At 42.4% G+C, this 22,686-nt stretch overlaps 1 protein-coding gene across 1 annotated transcript in view; it reads right to left on the reverse strand.

Moving 5' to 3' along the window:
- Positions 1-980: 980 nt before the first annotated feature.
- CAT (catalase) overlaps positions 981-22,686 on the reverse strand; it is a 44,341-nt gene continuing 22,635 nt past the window's right edge. The window contains exons 3-14 of the mRNA XM_046643229.1: positions 22,323-22,494; positions 21,171-21,281; positions 20,082-20,212; positions 19,523-19,627; positions 18,797-18,922; positions 15,635-15,826; positions 15,041-15,193; positions 10,915-11,053; positions 7,733-7,863; positions 3,657-3,764; positions 2,052-2,135; positions 981-1,723 (exon numbers count right to left, since the gene is read on the reverse strand). Coding sequence (XP_046499185.1) covers positions 1,658-1,723; positions 2,052-2,135; positions 3,657-3,764; positions 7,733-7,863; positions 10,915-11,053; positions 15,041-15,193; positions 15,635-15,826; positions 18,797-18,922; positions 19,523-19,627; positions 20,082-20,212; positions 21,171-21,281; positions 22,323-22,494 — 1,518 coding nt within the window. The 3' untranslated portion in view covers positions 981-1,657. The remainder of the gene's footprint in view (positions 1,724-2,051; positions 2,136-3,656; positions 3,765-7,732; positions 7,864-10,914; positions 11,054-15,040; positions 15,194-15,634; positions 15,827-18,796; positions 18,923-19,522; positions 19,628-20,081; positions 20,213-21,170; positions 21,282-22,322; positions 22,495-22,686) is intronic.

Raw genomic sequence — 22,686 nt, forward strand, 5'->3', positions numbered from 1 at the left:
ACAAACAGGTATTGAAGATCTAGATGAAGGGAATAAGGATTTCCAAGGAAAATATGTTTTCATTGGTATTCAGAATTCACCGTGAAATTGTTCCATGTGATTTTCAAGCATGATAGGCAAATATGCGTTTAAAAAAAGAAAACAGCTTAAAGTTCCGAGGTCTTATTTTAAAAATTCATAATCAGATAAGGAAGTGAGCTGATGAACAAGAGATCTAAGCATTTTCACAGTTGGGAAGTCTGCTATTCTCCCAACGCAATCAAAGTTCTGGTCCCTGGTATCTCCAACAGCTCTGTCTAAAAGGCTGTTGGTTTAACCAAGAACGTAGTATCCTCACGATACTGGCATTTTCTATTTTAAGGGTAAGCCTCTGATAACAGGTGATATTCAGATTAAGAGTCTGGTGGTGTTACCGGCTATAAACATAGGTTCTTTACCTGCCACATAAGAGGGGCCAAATAAAAACTGGAACGCCAGGCTTACGGGAAGGAAAGAGTTTTTATTTTGGGTGATGTCAGCCAGGAGACAAGAATGACCCCTCAAATTTGTCTCATATTGTCTCATCATCTCCCTGAAAGATGGGAGGCAAGGGGTTTTAAAGGTTTGTGAGAAATGTGGCTGCTTGCAGAGAGGGGGGATAAGGAATTCCATAGGTTTCTGTCCTTGGTTGTCTGTCTCTGTGGATCCTATGCCAGAAAGCTCTGCGAAGCTGTGGTTTCTCGATATTCTCTGGACATCAATTTCCTTGTAATAAACTTCAAGGACCTGTGATTAGTCAGAACTTCAGTGTGAGCCCAGCTGAGCCCACGTGGGCTTTAACAACTTTAACAATGTGTACCTTCTATTTGGTTGTAAAGCTCAGGGAGTCAAAGGTTAAAGAGACAGACATTTACATATGAGTGCTTTTGGTTTTAACCCCGTGTATGGAAGGGAACTGATATCAGTGGGACATTCCAGGTTATACATGGAGCCAAAAGGAATCAAATATCATTCTTTTATTCTTATGTACAGATTATTTTATTGTAAAAATGTAAGCAATCACAAATCAGTCTGTTGCAAAATCAGTGCTGTATTAGCATAAATGTAATTCCAAGATTTTTTAAAAATCTCATCAGTTCCAAACAGGAATAAGCATTAAGACATGATGGTGCTGAAGTTATTTTCAAGAGACACCAATGCATTGAGTGTGTTTTTCATATAAGGAACTTAGAAAATTTAAAATTTCTAAACGAATTATCTTTATCTTTTCTTCTTATATAATTACAGCCATATTTCTATATAATAGGCTATGAGATGATATGTAAACATAGTAATTTCACCAGAATTGTTTCTTATCAAATAAGATCATATTTTTGCTAAAAACTTTCATTCCAGTCATTTTAAGTGAATAATTCAAGCAACTGTCAAAAGCAAATACATGTTTCTTTTAAATGATGGCTAGGGCCTAACCTTCATTTTCCCCAAGGGAAACAGCATTAAAGATCATTATTACATTATTTGCTGTAGAGACGTGGATTATCATTTAAAGACATGAGCTTGCATTTGCGCATCTAACACAGAGAATCTTCCTTCCAGTGCTGAGCGGGCTGGGTGTGGGAACACCTGCGTTGCTCCCCAGATGGGGAGCAGCTTGGTGCAGGACCAGGGCCCCTGGCCCTCACAGATTAGCTTTTTCCGTCGCAGACAAGTGGGACCCAGACTGCACAAAGGTGTGAATCGCGTTCTGTTGGAAAAGAACAAGACCAGCGTGTTAATGAACTCACTCAGCGGCAGCAACTCGGCATTCATCTTAGCTTTAATTTGTGCTCAAATGAAAATAATAACAATTCAGAATCCATTCACCTTAAACTAGTTTAAATTGTCCAGAGCTAAAATGAACAGCGTGTGTTCTGCAGGTGAATTCTTTACATCTCGAGGGCGTTTCTGAACAGCTGCTTAAGAAATGGGATAGTTGTCCCTGAGGAGGATCACGAAAGGAAAGCAAACTCTGCCTCGTCTAACCCAGGACACACCTCCTCTGTCACAGCCATCCACGGCTGCTCCAGACTCACCTTAGGTTTCTCAGCATTGTATTTGTCCAAAAGAGCCTGGACGCGGGCCCCGTAGTCAGGATGGACATCACTGAAGTTCTTGACCTGAAACCAAGAGAAAATAATGTAAGCACACCCCAGCCCCCTACGAGGCGAGGGTCCCGCGTCACCCCAGCCCCCTACGAGGCGAGGGTCCCGCGTCTGTCCCCGGGTTTGCTCTACAGGCAAGAGAGGACGCTCCCACGGGAGGCAGAACCACACAGCGAGTGGAAGAGCAACACGGGGTAAGACCGGGGCCCCGATGAAAACCTGACATATACTGGCTGAGCAACCTCCAATAAGTCATTCATCTGAGCTTCGGTGTCCACTCCCCATAAAATGAGAGAAATAATTGAGCCTACCCCATAGAATATTGTGAGAAAAGCACATATGAGGTGAGCTCCATTCACTGCATGTAAAGAGCTGACCCCAGAGTGACTCAACAAGGTCTAGAGATTTGTACTAAGAAACAGGCCCAGACGCTACCCGAATTCAGAGTGCGGTGTACAAAGACGCTGGCCCTGCTGGGCAGCTCCACATACTCAGCAGGAATTCCTGACCGTGGCTGATGCCAAGCAGACCGCGGGAGGAGGTGGGGCATCGTGAACCCCCACAGCGCTCACAGCTCCAGCATATGTGAGAGAACACGCCAAGGGTCTAAGCCAAGTTCTGCCACCTCCGAGCTGTCTGACTCATTCTCATCAGTGAGATGAGAGAAAACCTGCCCCACCTATTTCACAGAGCAAGTGTCAGGCTCTCTGCTGGGGTGAGCAATAGGAAACAGTGCCGTGGGGATTTAAAGGATTATTTTTCACACCACACACATGGAAGACAGTTATAGATATAGAACGTTGGCTCCAGAGAAAGTGCCCAGCCTGCTGGTACTTGTCTCTAAGCCTTGGGACACATGGCAGACAGTTGTTATCCTAGGTACCCCTTTGAACAGAGATGCGGCAACCAAGAGACAAGGAAATAGCAGGTTCCCTAACTCACCAGAAGCCTGCCCCTGTGGCAGGCCAGGAGACCAGGCTTCACATGGCACAACGAGCTGCCACCAGAAACACCCTGGCACCTTAGCTCCAAAGTTCAGCCTGACTTTTGGAAGCAGCTCAGTTCTCACCCCAGAAAATGTGCGAGTTTCTAGTTGCTTCTGAAGGAGGGTCAGGTGTCGTGACCTCCAGTGGTCAGGCAGGCTGCAAACCACAACAATGTAACCTGTATTTCTTATCTCCTAAAGTCTAAGCAAAATCATGGCAGGACCCACATTTTGATATTGGACATGGTTCTCCTGCACAGACCTTGGCTGTAGTCAAATTAAACAGCCTAGGAGAGAGTTTACCCTGAACTCAAATAATTTATGACACATTGGACAAAGAGCTAAGGGTCACTGGATATGCTAAAGCCATTGGAAACAAATCCTAGACAGAAAGCATCAGAGGTTGATTGGGGATTAGCACTAATTTTTTTAAGTCCACGTAGCTCAAGTGAAATAGAAATGCACCTTCTCATTTCCAAGGTTCTCTCACCCAGCTGCACTCTCGCCTCCTGCCGGCAGAGGTCCCCTTCAGCTCACAAAGCCCCACTCACCGCTTTCTTCTGGATGAAAAGCTGCGCGTCCTTCAGATGGCCGGCGATGTTCTGGCACAGGCGCTTCCTGTGCTCTTCATCCAGCACGTGCAAGTAGAAGGCACGCACCTGCTCGTTGAAAACAGAGCATCCAGCTTATCACCAGCAGAACTCACCCACATGCCACTTTGGCAATGAAAAAGCGAGATTTCTTACTGGCATGAGAGTGAAAAACTTTTTAGAACTCGAAAATAATTTAAAATTAAAGTTGAAACTGTCATTTGTGTTGAGTTCCCCACTTTCCATTTTATTTAAAGCAAAACAGGAAGAATTCGGTTGCTGATAGTAGCTCATAACCGCTTTGTAATAACATCCTTTGTAGTCACTGCTTATAAATCTCTTACAAATAGAAGGCAGGACAGCCTACAATTAAAACTCCCACCACACCTTAATATACCGACAACTCCAGAATGCGCAAACTGTTATCGGATGTAAACTGGGCCCACTACAACCTTTGTTCAGTTCACCCAGAGCCACAGAAGAAAGACACTCGAATTCGTTAATATATGTCCTCAGTTATTCGGAAGCCAGGATTCCTGGAGAAGACAGATGTTAATAGTGATTTTGCTAATTTTACCTCTGAATGATTTTACCTTTAAATCAATCTCACTAGGCTATCCACAGACTAAAATGAAAGATAGGAGCTTAGAATCAGGCATGTGAGTCCTGTCAGCCTCCGCTCACTTCTGAAATCAGCCGTTTCTAGATTACAGCTATAATTTAATCTAACATTTCATTCACTCATTCAACAAGTACTTCTTTATTGAGCACCTCAGTGTACCAGGCACTGTTCTATGTACTGTCCTATTAATGTTTATAAAGCCCCCAAATATCCAAAGAATGAAATTCATAAAATAGAGATATTCATAGCTTTTCTAAGTAAATTAGCAAATATCAGACTATATTAACCTTTTTTTAAAAACTTTTGAGCACAGTTTAAATCTGATACCAATGTTTAAAAGTCAGACTTTCCACATTAACACAGTGCAATCAGAGCACTGCATTATGGGGATTTCCTCAGATCTACCTGCAACGTACTAGCCTTCTCTTCAGCTGTATCCAATCTAGTGTTTAAACATCCACTGAGCCACTATATCTGCTGGATTTTTATTTCACAGATTGTCTGCTGCATTTTTATTTCAAAGATTGTTTTTGTTTCTAGATATTTCCATTTGGTTCTTTTTCAAATCTATCTGTTTTTGTTTTCTCACATCCTATTCTTGTCTTAGAGATAATATTCCTTTCTGTATGTCTTTGAATGCTGTGTACACGCTTATTTTAAAGCCCCTTCTGGATTATTCTATCCTGTGTATGACTCTTCCATCTAATGCATGTGCAGTTTCTCAGGGCACTGGACTCCCTTTTATGTATTGTAATTTTTCCCTGTGGCCCATCTTCCACAGGAGTTATCCTCTGCAGAATTACCACGTGTCTGAGCTGTGACAGTGTCATACATGGTGGTCCTTTTGGTCATCTCTGCAGAGGCCTAACAGAGCTCACTGATTCACTTGTTTCTCGGTTCAGGGCTTCCATGTGGTCTTAAGTGGAACAAGAATGCAGGGACGTCACCCGAGCACAGCACAGGAGAGGGGCCCCCAATTTCTCAGGATTGATTACTCCCATCTACAGTCCACATGCTTTCAAGCTGCATCCTTGGCCTGGTGGGTAGCTTTCCCAAGGGAGAGCTGGTTCCTGGTTCTCATCATTACGACTGGAGCTCACGTCTAGCTTCTGCAACATGTGAAGCCTTTTAAACCCATTTACTAAATTCCTAATCTAAGTTGTAGCATTTGCCAGTTCAGTATATCCATTCAACTCTTCTTTCATAAATTAAACTTCTCTTAGTAAATTCTCCATGCCGTCATCTATTTTCTTGAAAATATTAATCACAGTTGTTTTAAGATCTTTATCTGACAATTCCCTTATCTGGATCTCTAACAGGTTTGTTTCTATTAGGAGGGGTTTTTCCCCTCATGGTTTTCAGTCATGAAGTCTTATGTGTTAAGTATGCCTGATAACTTATTATTAAATGCTGGACATCTGAATATGAAAAAATATAGAGATAATTTGAGACTCTATTTTCCTCCAAAGATTTACGTTTGCTTCTGCTAGACAGTTAAGATAGAGGGAGATCGCCTTAATCCAGGTGATCTGAGGCTGAGCTGATGCAAAACCGTGTCTCAGTTTTTGCAGGGAAAGTTTACTGCAGGTTTGCCCTTATTCCTAGGCGTGGCCCTTCCGGGATTCCAACTCAATGCTTAGGATGCTAACTAAAGGCCACCTCCTTAGCAGGCCCTGAACTCCAATTTTTATCCCTCCAGACCCAGAAACATGCTATAAACTCTGCTCAGCATCTTGGCCAATGCTTACAAGGTAATAATCACCTCATGAGGAAAGGACACCAAACGTCAAGCTCACATCTCTGCACTTCTTTTCTGTCCAAGACGTCGGCCCTGCGCATCCTTGCTGCCTTGTTAGCTCTCCAGCCTTCAAACAAGGCTCTCTGTAGTTTATCTAGATTTCCAGTCTTCTCCGAGAGGACAGGGCTGATACAAGCTGGCCGGCCATAAGCCAGAAGTGGAAGTCCCAGTTAACTGTTTTAAGAGTATAAATCTGGACCTTCTTACTTATTTTCCATGTCACTCTTACAGTTACTGGATAGTGCTATGAACCTATAAGCAGTATCATGACTGCTTAAAAACATGAGTTCTTTACAGTGATAAGAAAATCAATAAAATAAGAATGATCAAACAAATTTTAAATTTCAATGTGTAAGCAATAGCCTCATTATCTAAGTTAAATTTTGCAGAGGATGTATTAGCTAGTTTAACACCAGAATAACCTCATGCAGGCACAATTCTTTGAGAGGCAGAGATTGGATTCTAACATACTCGCACCACCAGGAATAATGCAGTTACTATGAAAGGCTTCCAGGATGTTTAATCTCATCTAAATATGGTTTACATCCTACAATAATTTCCTTTTTATAGACACAAATATACATATACACACACATGCCTTTCAAATAAAGATCTCTCCACAGTGAATTAATTCACGTATTTAGTCTATTTTACTTGGAAGCCACATTTACAAGTTGAGGCACTAGAAACTAGAAATAGGTCCCATTCTAGTGTGAGTACTAAGCTTAACACCAACTACCCAAGCAGACCTCCAGGACGACGACACTTTTTAGCTTTATTCTTCTCTTGCGTGTGGACTGGACACATTAATGAGGTGGCTGCCCCTCAAAGTTAAAGGGCCTCTTTCACTGCATCCATCTACTGACAGACAGCCCTCAGGCAGCCTCGGGTGACTGGAAAGAGGGTGGCACTTGACCCGGGGCAGTTCACTATAGGCCGGCCAAAGGCCAAGGATGCAACCAAAAGTGACAAGATTAGTCAAATCAATCCGATTTCCTCTCTCCAGAATCTCATACAGAAGTGTTGAGAGAAAGAGAGAAAAATGGCCCAAAAAAAAAAAAAAGTAATACATGGAGAAAAAAGCCATAAAGAAGAGTTAGCCATGGTCATAGTAAAGCCACAGCAAAGTTCAAACAGAAGCTATGAGGCAAAGAGGAGAAAAACAGGAGGACATGGTAAGGATAAGCAGTTGGGACTGGAAAGCAGAAGCCGGCAGGCGGAGGGGGGGTCACATAGATAATGCGCCCTGTAAGGAAAGAGCTGCTCCGAATGGAGGTCTGGCCCTTTAAATCCGGGCTCTCCTGCCCAGATTCTTAGATTGGGCTGTACGTAAGCTCCATTTGCCCATTTCTTAGATTTCTATGAGCTCACTGCTTCCCCAGCGGCCCCCACCTATATCCCGTCTACAAACTTCGAGGGAACAGAGACGAGCCTCCAGACCCTGCACTGAAAGAGCACAGTAACACAACTCCATCTACTAAGGGACTGACTGATGACCAGAGACGTCTTCCCTGAATTCAATTTAAGACATATTAGACACTTTAAAAGGGGAAAATATGCAGACGTGGACAAGGAGCATGATCAAGCCACTCCCAGGGCAGACAGAGAAGCCATTACCTGAGTGACGTTGTCCTCGTTGGCACTGTTGAAACGCTGCACGTCCGGAGAGCACTGGCTTTTACGTTCCAGGGCAGAAGGCTGTTGCTCCGGAGCGCTGAAGCTATTGGGGTAGTAATTCGGAGCACCACCTTTACAGGAAAACCACACGGATTTACTCAGGGAGACGAAAAACGAAGCAAGTCTGCAGTCAACGTGATAAGAAATAAATTCAAGTGGCGAGTGTATATATATGTATATGCACATGTCTATACACACCTGTATACACACACATACACGTACATGCCACGAGCATATTATTTTTAAGGTCCCAGATTTAGCTACAGGCAGGCCACAGCTTCTTAGAGAATGCTGCCATCTCCCAAAGGCTCCCATGGGCTGTCTCACTCCGAGTGTTAATGAGGACATCTCAAACTCCCTTTGAACACTTCAACTGACTTCATCTCTAAAATCTTCTGATGCTTCCCAGTACAAATATATTTATACAGGTTTGATTTGGCCCCCATGGAAGATGAGACCCAAAGACATGTCTCAAAGTTGAGGGTTTTATTGGGCTTGGGCTCAATTCAAACACTGAGTCACAGAACCCTCGGGAGCAGCAGAGTCCCAGCTGCGCCCCTACCAGCTACAGACACATCGACTGAGCCCTGAGGTGCTAACGGGCTGCTGCCAGGGCCCACGGCCGTCAGGGGTCCATCTGAGCTCTGGGTTTTTGTCTGTGCCATTCCAGCACATCCTACATCCGCGTTACAGTGCTCTGCTTTGCTATTCCTTAAAGGTTTTTAAGATTCTTGAGGTATCTTTCCTTTACTGACCATCACTTTATGCAATTCTAGCTTGACTTCCACTTCCCTCCACGGATAAATAAAAAAGGATTTTTAAAATTTGATATTTCTAGTATGTCAGCACTCATTTATCTGGACTATTAGAACAAATGACAAATACAATCAAAACATTTTTTATGACTTCTGGAATAAATTATGAGGCTTTTTTTTTTCATGTTGGCATATTTATTTTTCTAACTATAACTCTGCTTTGGCTGATATTAGCAGAGCTTGAATTATCTGAGCACAGTCTGCCGAAACAGAAGGAGTGGCCTGGGAACATATTAAGGGGTTTGAACAAACTGGTCTGGGGCTGCAGCTTGACCCAGCTCACTGCCAGAAGAGGTTATCCAGAGTGGATAACCAAGAGGGACATACATAGCACACAGATCAGGGCACCAAGTGCATGTAGGAAGAGTGAGGACACCACACTATCATGGGGCCCAATGTTTAGCCCAAGAAATTCATTCTAGGTCAGCACATCTATATGAAAAGCTAGGTGCCCCCACAAACGGCCACCACAGTGGTTTTCTGAGTTAAGAATAAGCTCTTTGAAATGTGCCTATTTGAGGAATTTGTAAATTCTCTTTCCAAACAAGCTCTGACCTTTGCTCAAAGAGGGAGCTGTCCGCAAGTCACTGACTACTGGAAATAATGAAGCCTGTTTATCGAACTCCAAGGGCACAGTCCAAATGCTCTACTTTGTCTTTTGGGGTTTTTTTGCTGAGGAAGATTCACCCTGAGCTAACATCCATGCCAATCTTCCTCTGTTTTTAGTGTGTGGGCCACCAGCACAGCATGGCTGCTAACAGTGTGGTCTAAGTTTAGGCCTAGAAGGGAACCCGGGCCGCCACCGCAGAGCGCACGGCCCTAAACCAGCAGCCCCCCGCAGCTGGCCCCCAAATACTCTGCCTATAAAACTAGGCAAAGGTGCGTTTTAAAATACACCCTTAAGTAGTTTTTTCATGGATATGTCACTATAGTGAGAAACAAGAATGGCAAACAGGAAGCAATTACTTATTAATAAAGTTTCAAAATACACTTGAACCTGATACAGCCAGTCCCGGTAACAGAAGGGCTGAGGAACACGAATGAAAAAAGTCACTTTAGAATAAAAACGCAGAAGACAGACACAGAAAGTATCAATGATTTGGGGCAATAACACACCTCACACCTCTGTGAACCTCAGAGAACAGAAATATTGCAACCACCTAATATAATTGGTGAGTGAGTGTGTAAACTTATCAAATACATGGAAAAGGCTTAGCGATAATTATAGTAAATGCAAGGCACAAAATTATATATATAAAATAATCTTAAGCATATAAAAACATCTTCACAGAAAAGACTGGCAGGAAATCTAGCCAAATGCAACAGTTACGGCTTTTGCGTGTTGGGACTATAAGCGGGTTTTTCTTCTCCCTTCTCTCCCTTCCCTTACATTTTCCAAATTTCCTTTAGGGCACATATATTTTTTTATCATAGAAAAATAAACGTTGTTTGAATATAGACATCCATGGCTATAAATATAAACCATCATGGAGATTTCTGAAGGGATCAGTGTAAGCAGCCTATTCGTAAATAGTGTCCTAAATAGGAAGAGGAAAAAACCCTAAGAGCTATATGAAACTGTGGAATATTAAAAGGAAAAAAACATTAACCAAACATGCTCTAATTAGAGAAAGTAATCAGAAAGAGAGGCTATTTGTACATGGCACCAAAAAAGAGTAGTTAAAAGAAAAACATCATAAATTTGATAAACGACCAAAAAACAAAATGCAGTGGCGTCTCCTCTCACCAGTTGATCTGCATGAGTTTGGCTACATTCACTTAGAAAAAAAGGTGGCCGCGAACACCCGATTTGCTGTCTCCCCAGCCTAACCTCGGCTCCCCCTCCACATGCTAGCTAGACCTGCTCCCCCATGGCCCCAGCAAAGGGCAGAGAGACAGACACAAGCTCTTTGCACTTCCAAGAGTGGAAGTCCTGGCGATTTAAGAGTGATTTGAGTCCGTCCAGCTCGGGAAGAGTCTTTGCAGCCTAACCCCCTAGCCAGATGCTGCTCCGCAAGCGTCAGGGTGAGAGGGCTTCCTCCCCTCCTTTCTGCACTGGATGGACAGCTAGTGAAAGCTGAGTGGGGCACTCTCACCACATAAAACAGATGAATGCAGGGCGGGTCCTCAGGCAGTTTAAACCTGCATTGCTGGGCAGAAAGGACACGGTTGGCAGGATCACGGGTGGCGCATCTGCACAGAGCTGGAAGGCCCGTGGGGCCAGACTGAAACCCAGGGGCCTGGCCGGCATCCCGCCCTCTCTGTGCAGCAGGCCCTCCGCCCTGGGTGAGCCGCTGCCTCACCTACCCTGGTTGTCGAACATGCACATGGGGCCGTCGCGTTGGTAGTTGGCCACTCGAGCGCGGAAGGGACAGTTCACGGGTATCTGAAGATAGTTGGGTCCCAGGCGGTGGCGGTGGGTGTCAGGATAGGCAAAAAGGCGGCCCTACAGTTATAAAGGAACAGATGATGACTGTGCGCCTGACGTATCAAATAGGAACGGTCTGTAAACGTCATTCTCAAGTTTCAAGGGCAAAGCACTCCAGACGTGGGGTGAGCACAGAACCTGCCTCCCGCCTCCCGCCCCATGCCCCGCGCCCTCCTTAAGAGCAGAGCTCTGCTCGCCCATGAACGGTCCTTAATCTTCACTCCATATGGCCAAATATCCACACATCTTCACATTCGTTCTGGACAACAACTCCTTTTTTTCTCAGATAACAAGTTAGTGCCATCCCGCATTATTTCCCATTCCCAAGGATGTGTCACATTCTAAAATCGATTTGCAAGAACCCAATGAACTGGAATCACGAGCTGATTCCATTCTTCCCCGTTCCCCGACTCCAGGGGAGGGATCGACCATCCGCTCTCAACAAAATGAAGCAGATTTCTACAAAACCAACCGTATGGGAAATTGTTTAGAAAAGCACCTCCCATGTTGCATTCTGAATTGTGTCAGTATCACTCTGAGCTCTGAGCCTTTTCTAGATATAAATAAAATACTACACGAAGAAAACTCTGGTTCAGAATGATGGCCGTATAATGCCAAAGTCCAGAAGCAAAGATTAAACTAGATTGTTACATATTTACCAAGGCAGGATGGTAACCTTTTTGCAATCTCTTCCAGTTAGTGTTGAAACAAAATACTTTATGACTAACTCTGCATTAATTTTGGTATCAATTATTTATATATTCTCATTATTCAAAGCTCTACTCTATGAGCAGTTTTCTTGCATTGACTTTATCATTGGCCTTGAATCTGAAAGATTATTATACCCCTAATTCTATGAGCCGAAATAAAAATCAAGTTGAATAGGGCAACTTATGCAATTATTTTGTACCAAACCAGTCATACCAACATGCTTAATTCAGTCTCAGCATTCTGTCAATCATTTGCTCTTGGCTGAGTGACTCTACCTCCCACCTTATTTCAAACATCCAAGGTAATACTTAGATGACTGTCGTGCAGCCATGACTAAGAGCCTATTGTCTAGAAGCTGGTTGCCTCCTTTGGATTAAAATAGACTAAGTTATGTTCTAACTTTACCCACAGGATAGACGATATAATGGAGCTCCTGGATGTAGCCTCCAGCACGTCCTTCTGGTTTTGTGTCACCTTATGTTCATAAGGCTGCCCTCCCTACCTGTGGGTGGAGACCCATAAAGTCAAGGTTGGGAAATGGGCACAGCCAGGCCAGACGCTGACACCAACTTGAATCCAGGCTTCACCCAAGGCCCTGTGGCTGAGCTCCCTGTGGACGTGGGTGAAAGGCAGAACAAGGCTCTCCACTCCAGGAACCGGGCGACTTCCCCACTCCTGCCAACTGCAGAGCCTGGCAGTGAGGAAAGGAGGCACCAGCTTCATCAGGGACCGGGGACAGTCTCTCCGAGACGGGCACTGTCCTGCTCTGTCCTTCTCACCGTGGTCTGGCTTATCACTTAGGATTTCTAATCCTCCTTACTGGCTCTCCACTTCCAGTCCCTCCTCCAAAACACCACCTGACACACTCCTGCCCAAAGAGTCTTCCTGAGGCCCTACACGGATCCTGTCTCCCGCCCAGAAACGTTTACTCCTCACTGCTCGCCAAATGCCGAAAGAAGGACGACAGCCCTGCCTGCCATGCGGCTCCTAACATGCTCCCTGGTGTCAGGATTCACAGCTAAATATCCCAAGCAGTTGTAGGAAAAACTAGGCTGGGAACTGATATTTTGACTGAACCCAATAAGGGTCTTTCACACACTTTCGTAAACTCACTTAAAAAAACTGTAAAGACAGCATATTACATTTAAAATATGTGTTTGCCATAACTGAAATTAACACTGATAGGAATTATATGATTAATCCTTCTAATTCATATACTTCAATTCACTAATGGAATTATATGATTTCCATTTATCATCCTTTTTCAGGACTCTCTTTCCCACAGTTTCAACGCCATGCCTGACACCTTTGTTTTTTGTTGTTGTTGTAGAGAATATGCATTTGCTATGCGGTCCTTTTCCTATGGGGGCCTAGGCCGCCATCCAGGGCATCGGCACCCTTCTAACTGCATGAGTTAGTGTTGCTAACCACCTCCAGGTCTCCGTGTGGTCCAGAGACTCATGGCGACCTAGATTCTCATGAAAGAATCTTGTATTCCTCAACCTGTGCCCTCAATACCAAGACTACGCAGCCTTAGCTGTACCCTCGACGATTCCCAGCCTTGGCAAATCCCATTAACCTCTGCTTCACACAGTTCAGCTCCCTCCAGCCGCCAGGCAGGGGAGGCTCAGGGCCGAGGGTCACGTTGTCTTGGCTTCCTCTGCTCCCCAGTTCAGGGCAAGCACTTCTGCCCACCCTCTGTAATCCTATCCATGTCACTTACCTTTCTATTGCCAACCCCCAGCTCCCTCTGTTCTATTTATAACCAACAGGAGTGATTCTGCTTGCTATGTACCAGATCACAGTTCTCAAAACTGAAGAAAACTTTTCTCTTCCTAGAAGCAACAGCTGTAGCATAAACTTCTACTCAAGCATTCAGGTCCCCTCTGACATACGCTCAACGTACCTGTCCAATCTTATTTCTTCTAACGCAGGAAAGAGTCACTGTTTACAGTTTAAATACACCCAACATGGTCTGCCTTTGTGCCTACACTCCTCTCCCTCTCCTGTCTCACTTATCTCTATTAAAAAACAAAATCCCTGGGCCGGTCCCATGGCCAAGTGGTTAAGTTCACACACTCCGCTTCTGCGGCCCAGGGTTTCACCAGTTCAAATCCTGGGTGCGGACATGGCACCGCTCATCAGGCACGCTGAGGTGGTGTCCCACATAGCACAACCAGAAGGACCCACAACTAAAAATATGCAACTATGTACTGGGGGGCTTTGGGAAGAAAAAAGAAAAACAAAATCTTTAAAAAAAAATCCTATCTATTCTTAAAAAACCATCTCAAATGCTACCTTATTCTGGAAACTTTGCCATTGTCCTATCAGACAAGATTTCTCCTCCAATTCACCATAGCATTCTTCTGTATCACAGTTATCCTGTGTTTTAACATCTGTTACAGTACCCAGGACACTCTATCACACACAGTAAATAAGTATTCCAGTTACATTAAACTGAACTAAAAACTAATGAAAAACTTATTTTCTATAAAAGCCTCAGATGTTCCCAATGTCAAAGCAAAAAAGTTATTATTAAAAAAAAACAAGGGAACCTTAGCTTGCCTCCCGGGACAGTGACACCCGAACTGGAATCAGACGCTTACATAAGAAGTGGCCATAGGTCACTTTGGCCTTATCTAGGATGTAATCATTAATCTGTGTTTCGTGGTCATAGTCCAAAAACACAAAAGATCAATCAATTAACTCAATAATTATGAAGCCAATTATTTTCTACTGATTTCTGGTCCAAAGAATGTTTCACTCTTCGTACTCTTGAGAGAGCATTTTGGAGAGTGATAAAAAAAAATACTGATTGCCCAAAACATTAACAAGACAAACGGCTAAATTAACCCATTGCCTTAGTTCATAAAAATAATCTCCAGATCTCTTTCTACAGATGGTAAAATTCAAGCATCACCACGGAAGAGGAAGTAAATAAAGTTACGCTGACCACGGTGTTACAATCAATTAACAATATTCCCTCCCACCAGTTACAGACTCAACAAACAGTGCTTTACTCTGTAAACACAAGGCATCTCTAACATAACTTTTTTTAAATTAAAAGACTAAATATCAAAGTCTTAACATATTGAGGGGTTTTACAATGAAATTTGGTTTATATTGTAATGCCATCTAAGGATGTTTCAGTGAGTCCACAGGAACTAAGGACCCAGATTAAAGTCTAAGTGATGTTCTAGTTAATTCTTTGTATAAAGATTGTGCCAAATTACACAGTGTGTGTGTGTCACACGTGCACTCCTGCCTCAGAACATCTCAATCCATCAGGTTTACCTGAAGCATTTTGTCCGGGCTGGGCTCAATGCCAGGTGGCATGTTGTTTGGGTCAAAGGCCAACTGTTCAACCTCAGCAAAATAATTAACTGGGTTCCGGTTTAAGACCAGCTTACCAACTGGGATAAGAGGGTAGTCCTTGTGAGGCCAAACCTAAAAATAATGTCATAGTCACAATTACCAGACAACCAACTGAAGGAAACTAAAGTACCCATAAAAATTAAGCTTTCAAATGTAATGAAGCCAATGATAATAACTGAAAATAACAATTTTTTAATCCAATAAAATGATAACTTAAGGTGAGTACATTTGGTTGAGTCTTTCGTAACAGTGAACAGTAAATAGCGACACTTTCCCTGTGCAAAGGCGCATCAGCTTTTCAAAATTGCTAAGAACGCTATATGGAGCCACCCAGATAAACGCAAAGAACTTATCAAACAGGAGCTGAAGTGAGATGAGGTGAGGACTCATTCACAAGAGAGGAACTCTAAAGTGGTACCACTGTATTCGTACGAGTTCCCTTATGAACACTTGACTGCAAATGTTCCAAAATCAGATTAACAACTAAAACTATCAAGTTGTTAACTAACTCACCTTGGTAAGATCAAATGGGTTAAATGGAAAAGTTTCTGCCTGATCAAATGTCATGACCTGGATGTACAAGGTCCAGGATGGGTAGTTGCCTGTGGCAATGGCGTTAAAAAGGTCCCGGAGGCCGTAGTCAGGGTCTTCCTGGGAGAGTCTTGCTGCGTCTTCAACAGAAAGGTTTTTGATGCCCTGGTCAGTCTACGGAATGAAAGAAGGAAGCACAAACTGAAACTTACTGGCAAAGTTATCGAACTTTAATTAGTAATTCATTGAAGGATTATGAGTAAGGCTACTCAAAGATTGGATTTTTCCTTGTACCATAATTCCACTGTTCAAGACTCATACAAATATAAATTTATCACTGAGAAATTCTACTGGATTAGACTGATTCCTTTAATATCCAGGGAATCTGTCTATGCATTTCATACTTAAGATTACTTCTATCTTTCCTTTATGCGTTCTGTATTACAGTCATGAAAGGCATAATGATGTTTCCGTCAACAATGGACCACATATACCACAGTGGCCCCATAAGATCAGTTTCTTGTAGCCTGGGTGTGTAGGGGGCTGCAAGATCTAGTTTGTGCAAGCACACTCTATGATGTTCACACAATGATAAAATCACCTAACAATGCATTTCTCAGAACACATCCCCATGATTAAGCAAAGCATGACTATATCTAAATTTTTTAATTATTGACATATACTTTATTTACAATTTTTCACCCATATAAAGAATGCTGCATGACTGTCTTCAGACAAACCCAAAAACATTTTGGCATAAAATATACATAACATAAAATTTACCATTTTAAAGTAACCACTCAGTGGATTTTTTGAGTCTATATCTCAAAATGGAGTTGCTGGGTCATATGGTAATCCTACATTTAATATCTTGAGGAATTTCAAAACTGTTTTCCAGAGTGTCTATTATTTGAATTTGTATACTCATTTTACTTTTTGAATCAGAAAACAAAATCAAAATATATTTAAAAAATAAACAAATGATTAATAAAATTAAATGGCTTCTCTTTTTTGCATGAAGTAGTTTTTTTAATTCCCTGTTTTATAATAGCTCGAATCAATTACTGAGATTGTGCTCAGCTAGCAGCCCTCCACCCCTACTCTCCTCCTTTTTTATTTTAAACAAACTATAGAATCATAGTTCACAGAGCTGAGAAGAACTGCAGGACAGCCACTCGGAACCAGTTCTCTGATTCTAAGCAGGCAAAGTTAGTATTCTGACTTTCCAAACAAGCCATTAAGACCCACAGAAGTTAAGTCACTTTCACAGCTGCTCCCAGAGCAGAATGGCAATACTGCCCTTTAACAGATCCCCCACCTCTATCTTATTCTGAAAGATCCCCAACAAGCTAAGCACCATGGAAAGATTTCCTTAGCAAAAGTCAACTCTGAAAGGCTAGTCCATTTCTACCACAGAAATCTCAACGCTCTCTGGCCAGTGGCAAGATTTGAACCTTCTTACTATCAGACCAGAAGTAAAGCCACCGTCAGGGTTCAAAAATGGAGGTCACCATCTGTAGATCACCCAGAGAGCTAATACACTACATTGTGCAATAATATTGCAACATCTTTCTGATTTTAATCGAATCTCTTGGGTTTAGAAAAGAATAATCTCTGGTCAGAATAATCCAGACTGATGAAGGGCTGTCTGCTGAACAGACCCATAAGCAATCCAGTCTTTCCCAGACCATGGACAGCTGGTACTATCATCCCAGTTTTACAGTGACAAACCTGGAGCTCAGTGACTTCTAACAATATTCCCAAGTCACAGTTATCTGTAAGAGGGAAGACCTGAGTTCAGATTGGTCTAACCGCAGAGCCACCAACCATGCTAGCTGTCCCAGATAGAATCACTTCTTAGTCCTGCCCTACATGACACCACACTGCTCCTTTTGGCAATTACAAGCCAATGGGTCAACTGTTTCTTAAGTTGTTCCTTGCCAAAGATCACATACCCAAGCCATAGCAAAAAGAGAGGTGACAGTTTCCCTGTCTGCTATACCTACGTTCATGGTTCACATAAAGATTAAGACAGGACAGAAGAAAACAGGTCTGTGGGATGTCATTAAGAGGGAGATGGCATTTTTCATGAGTCCACTCCTGTCTCTGCTTATTTTAGCAGCAGTGTTGGGAAATAAGCTCTTGGGCAACTAGAGGTTTTTTAAGAACCTTCTAGAGTTCTCTGGAATATGGCTTATTCTAACAAATGCCAAGCTCACACTAAAAGAGAGCCCTTTAAAACACTTCAATTATTTAAAAGGTTCTCAAAAGCTTCCCCAAAGGTAACTGATTTCACCTGATTGTATGAAAGCAAACCAAAAAAAGGGAATTTTTGTTTTCTGACATTTGTAATTCACTTGCCCTGTTCATAGTATACCCTTAATAAATGGTAAATAAGTGGATAGATGAATTAAAAAGTTGGGAGAAATGTTTTTGGAAAGCCAGCATCAGATGTTGAAAGTGGTGGTGAGACTGGTATTTCACAGACGGGAATGCCCGAACTCTGCCTCAGTGCCCCCTCCTGAGCTTCGAAAGATAGCTATGCTCAGAGCACTGACTCAGGGCGAGGAAAGGCGAAGCAACAGAACAATTCACCGCTTGCTAAGTCTTACCTCCAAACTCCAACAAGGAACTCTAGAAACCTAGGTTACAGGTAGAAATCTTTTGCCTATCCTGGAGGCCTGTATTATCTCCTTACCTTTGGGCCCACACCAAACTTTAAACCTTCTCACTCCAGGGAGAAAGAATTTCAATGTGCACCTGCCAGCACCAGAAACATTAAACCAGAGAGGCAGCACAAAGGAGCGTTTTTCCACCTATTTATGGCAGGGTCCCCAGGGTCCAGGAGAAGAAAGCTTGACTATTGACAACAGCCAGTGCTCTTGCTTTCTGGCCACATGAAAAGAAGAGACCAAAGAGCCCACACACAGTTCTTCTAAGTGGGCTGCGAGAATCTACTCACTCAGGCAGTGGTCAACAAAATATTCATGGTACTGAGCAACTAGATCAGTACTTCTCATCCTTAGGGGTGGAGGAGGTAAGGGAAAGGTAGGGGAGGTCTTGATCTTTGCCTAGTCCTCAGGAGAAGTAAGGAGACGTTGGTGGCAGGAGCCTTGTACCCTCTGCCCCATAGGCAACACGTACCTTATAATGGAATTTGCAATAAACTACCTCTCCCTTCGCATTAACCAGCTTGAAAGTATGTGATCCATATCCATTCATGTGCCTATGTCCATCCGGAATGCCTCGATCACTGAACAGGAAAGAAACCTAAGGAAGAAAAAAATAAAGCCTAAAACTTTTCAATTTAAATCAAAACATCCTAGATTTTTAAGACATTCCTAAGTTTCTAGAAACCCCTTAATGACACAGCCAAGTACCCAAGGAAGAGTTACCATATTTACATCTATAATAAATAACAAACAGAAGAATTTTAAAGCAGAATGATATATAAATTATTGAACTCATGGCTCAAAATTCTATAAACAAAAGTTAAAGCAAATCTGAAAACTAGCCTAACTTATTACTCAAAATTGATTTAAATAGCAAATTCATTTGGTACTCCTTTCCCCTCCTTTCCCTAATACAAAGAAGTTTACGACAGGCTTGAGACTTTAATCCTTAATATTGCGAAGTATCAAGGGATAATGTCTTTAGCACCACATAAGGTCTACGAATGGAAGGAGATCGACAAAATCAGTCACTATAAAAGTCTTCAGGGTGAAGAAATCTGAGAGAGCCTCCCAAAAAAGAAGGGCAGAAGCCAATTCTAATCAAAGAGCCCAACCTGGAGAAGGACATTATGAGGCATAATTACCAGTTCCATCCCAGGTGACATATGATAACAGAGTGAAAAAAGAATGCTCCCACCTGATGCAGAGACTCAGGACGCAGACTCCAGAAATCCCAGACCATATCCGGATCCTTCAGGTGCGTTTGAGGGTTTCTCTTTTGGCTGTGGATAAAGGACGGAAACTAAATGGGAAAAAAAAAAAGAAAAACTAAGTTAACAGGAATTATGGTGCCTGACATTATACATCACATGGCTAGGTTTATGGATTATAGTTCTGAACAATATAATCCTAGAATTTTAAACTGCAAACCCTAAAATGAAATTTACCCTCTACTGTTTCTAGGGCAAAGCACCTTTTTCTATTAATCTTCCATGCTCTGCAAGGAAAACTGGACTATTTCCATTAAGTCGGGGAATCTTGAAACTGCAAATCTAAGACCAGTGATAACTGTTATTTGATACTATAAAAAGATACTAAATATGAAAAAATGTGTTTAAAAAGGCAATGCAGCCAACCTAAATTCTCTTCTTTCTGCCTTTCCGAGGGCCTCTCCTCAAATGCCATTCTATACGGAGTATCTGAAATCAATTTAAATCAACCAATATTGGTAGAGTGCAAAATACTCTATGGCTTACCAACATGGCATCCCTGATGAAGAAAATGGGGGTATTATTTCCAACAAGATCCCAATTACCATCTTCAGTGTAAAATTTCACCGCAAACCCACGAGGGTCACGAACTGTGTCAGCTGAGCCTGATTCTCCAGCTAGAAGATTCAAATGGGAAAAAGGAAGCCTAAGCCAGAGCTCTTTGCATCCAAGAAGCCTGAAGGCATAAAGAAACATTAGGATCTAACTGTTCCAATCCATTTCCTAAAAGTAAATTAGATATTTAAGTACCCAGGTTATTATTTCTACCACCTACCAGCTAATTTGGTCAACAAATTAAATAAATGAATTAATTGAGAGTAATAAGAGAGTACATGTAATAACAGCTGAAGAGATTATCCATTTAAGATAATAAGGTGGCTTTGTCCAAACGTGATTAAAATAAGGGAAGAGAATAATTATAAACATTAAGGTGGTGAATAAAGCAAATAAGTGAGTCATCAAAATGAGACTGATATTAAGAAAATGAGTTAAAATATAGGTTTATTCTTAATTTCATTTATTTTTGCATTCCACAGTATTTTTTAAATGCACAAACACAGACTCACACAGAAACAGAATTAATCATGCATTGTGGTGTGTTGAGATGTAGTATGATAGATCTCATTCCTACTACCCTGTACCATGAGAAAAACTCTGAAATAGAAATAATCTCACCTTGCAAAGTAAACCTATGGATTAGGAATAATGTTGGTAAAGCATCTACCCATGGTTGGCAGAGTAAATTCTCAATAAAGGGCAGCTGTTACCATGGTTACTGAATAAGGTCCTCACTCCATACTTCCGTGTGAGGCAACCACTCATAGAAAAGTTCTTTCCAAGTGTCACAGAACTGCAGAGGCAGCTCTGTAAACTGTGATTTCCTAAGACCTCAACAGAGTTATAAGTAACTTCCTACGTGTCTTACCTATTTTTCCACTGTAAAACCTTGCATAATTTGGAGAAGTGCTTATTTCCTATTGTCCTACAAGTTTTTCTTGAAATTAAGTTATAAATGCCCCAAATAAGATGCAGGGCTGAGTCCAGCAACACAATCATGCGAACAGACTGACTTACCAACGGTAGAGAATCGAACCGCAATGGGAGTCCTCTTGCCAATCTGGTCAAACACCTTTGCCTTGGAGTATCTGGTGATGTCATGCATGACCTCAAAGTAGCCAAAAGCCCCTAACAAGAAAGACACAGAAATCTCATCCTGGAGACCACCACTCAAACCATCAGGCCCTCAATGGACATCTGGGTGACTAGAGAAACTGATGGTTTAGCACTGGCCTTCTGGGAGCTTCCAATATGATGGGAGAAGGGGAGATGTCCGAATGCAAGTGCAAAGAGCAGAATGCAAACCCCTGTTATCGTTCAGTGCTAAGCGGAGGGCTACACAGCTGGAGCCAAGAGGAGATGGGCAAGGCTGGAAGCCGCTCATCACGTAGGGTCTGAGAGGGCCTGGAACTCCACGTGGGACTCAGGAGAGAAAGAGAAGAATGGGGAGAAGGAGAAAACACAGAGAGAGAAAGAACAAACACTTAGAAAGGACGCCACAGAGCCACACCACACACCGAACAGCAAACCAAAGCCACAACGGAAAAGCCACACAAAGAACATTGGAGGAGCTGGAAGAAGAGGGGAATGAGACCAGGAAGTCCTCACAGGGACTGCAAGGGGGCAGCTAAGAGAACAACTTTCTCCTCCTTTCTATCAAGCTTTCTTTTTCCTACTGAGTTTTTAGCTTTCTTTGAAACACCACCCTCATCTTTTATCTCCGTAATAAAAGCAAGATAAAAATTTTACAGATGTCTTGACCCAAAAGGAAAAATCACCACAAACCCACCACCCTAACACAACTATCCTCAATTTTGCACAGCTCATTCCAGTATGTATCCAGCTAGTGCACCATCTAAATCGGGTTACAATTACAGGACATCTGGGTCTGTATTTCCATATTCTTACTTCTTCACTAAACTATATGATGGAAGAAAAGGAAGATTACTCTTATTTTTAGTAAAATAAAGTATGTTTATATATAATGTTCAATCCAGGGAAATAACCATCATTTCATTTCTAACTCCTCTGCTGATGGACGTGTTTTCCTTTCTCCCAGGAAAGGAGATTTTGGCCCTTCTATTAAAAGAGCTCCAGCCTTCTGAGAAATAATTTTTAACCCAAGTGCTATGAAACAATCCTTCTGCAACAAATAAACAGAGCTCTCACCTGCTCCTTTAGCATGCACGACTCTCTCAGGAATTCTCTCCCGGTCAAAGTGAGCCATCTCATCAGTGAAAACCACATCCTGAACAAGGAGGGGCCCTCGGGGCCCTGCCGTCATAATATTGAGTTTGTCTCCTATTGGGATACCAGCCCCGGTGGTCAGAACATCAGGCTGCTAAGAGAACACCAAAGGAAAAAGGGCAGGAGAGTCAGCACGATCAAACTCCTAATTGACACTGTCATAGGCTACACTGCTTTGCAATTTTTATACCTTCTGCCCAAATTCTTTTTAAACTTCCTGTGTCCAAGGCACTAAAATACTACAGATATGCTGTTTCCTGAAATTTATAGTCAGGTCTCAGAAATC

Source organism: Equus quagga, chromosome 17 (assembly GCF_021613505.1).
Source record: "Equus quagga isolate Etosha38 chromosome 17, UCLA_HA_Equagga_1.0, whole genome shotgun sequence".
Taxonomy (NCBI): Eukaryota; Metazoa; Chordata; class Mammalia; order Perissodactyla; family Equidae; genus Equus; species Equus quagga.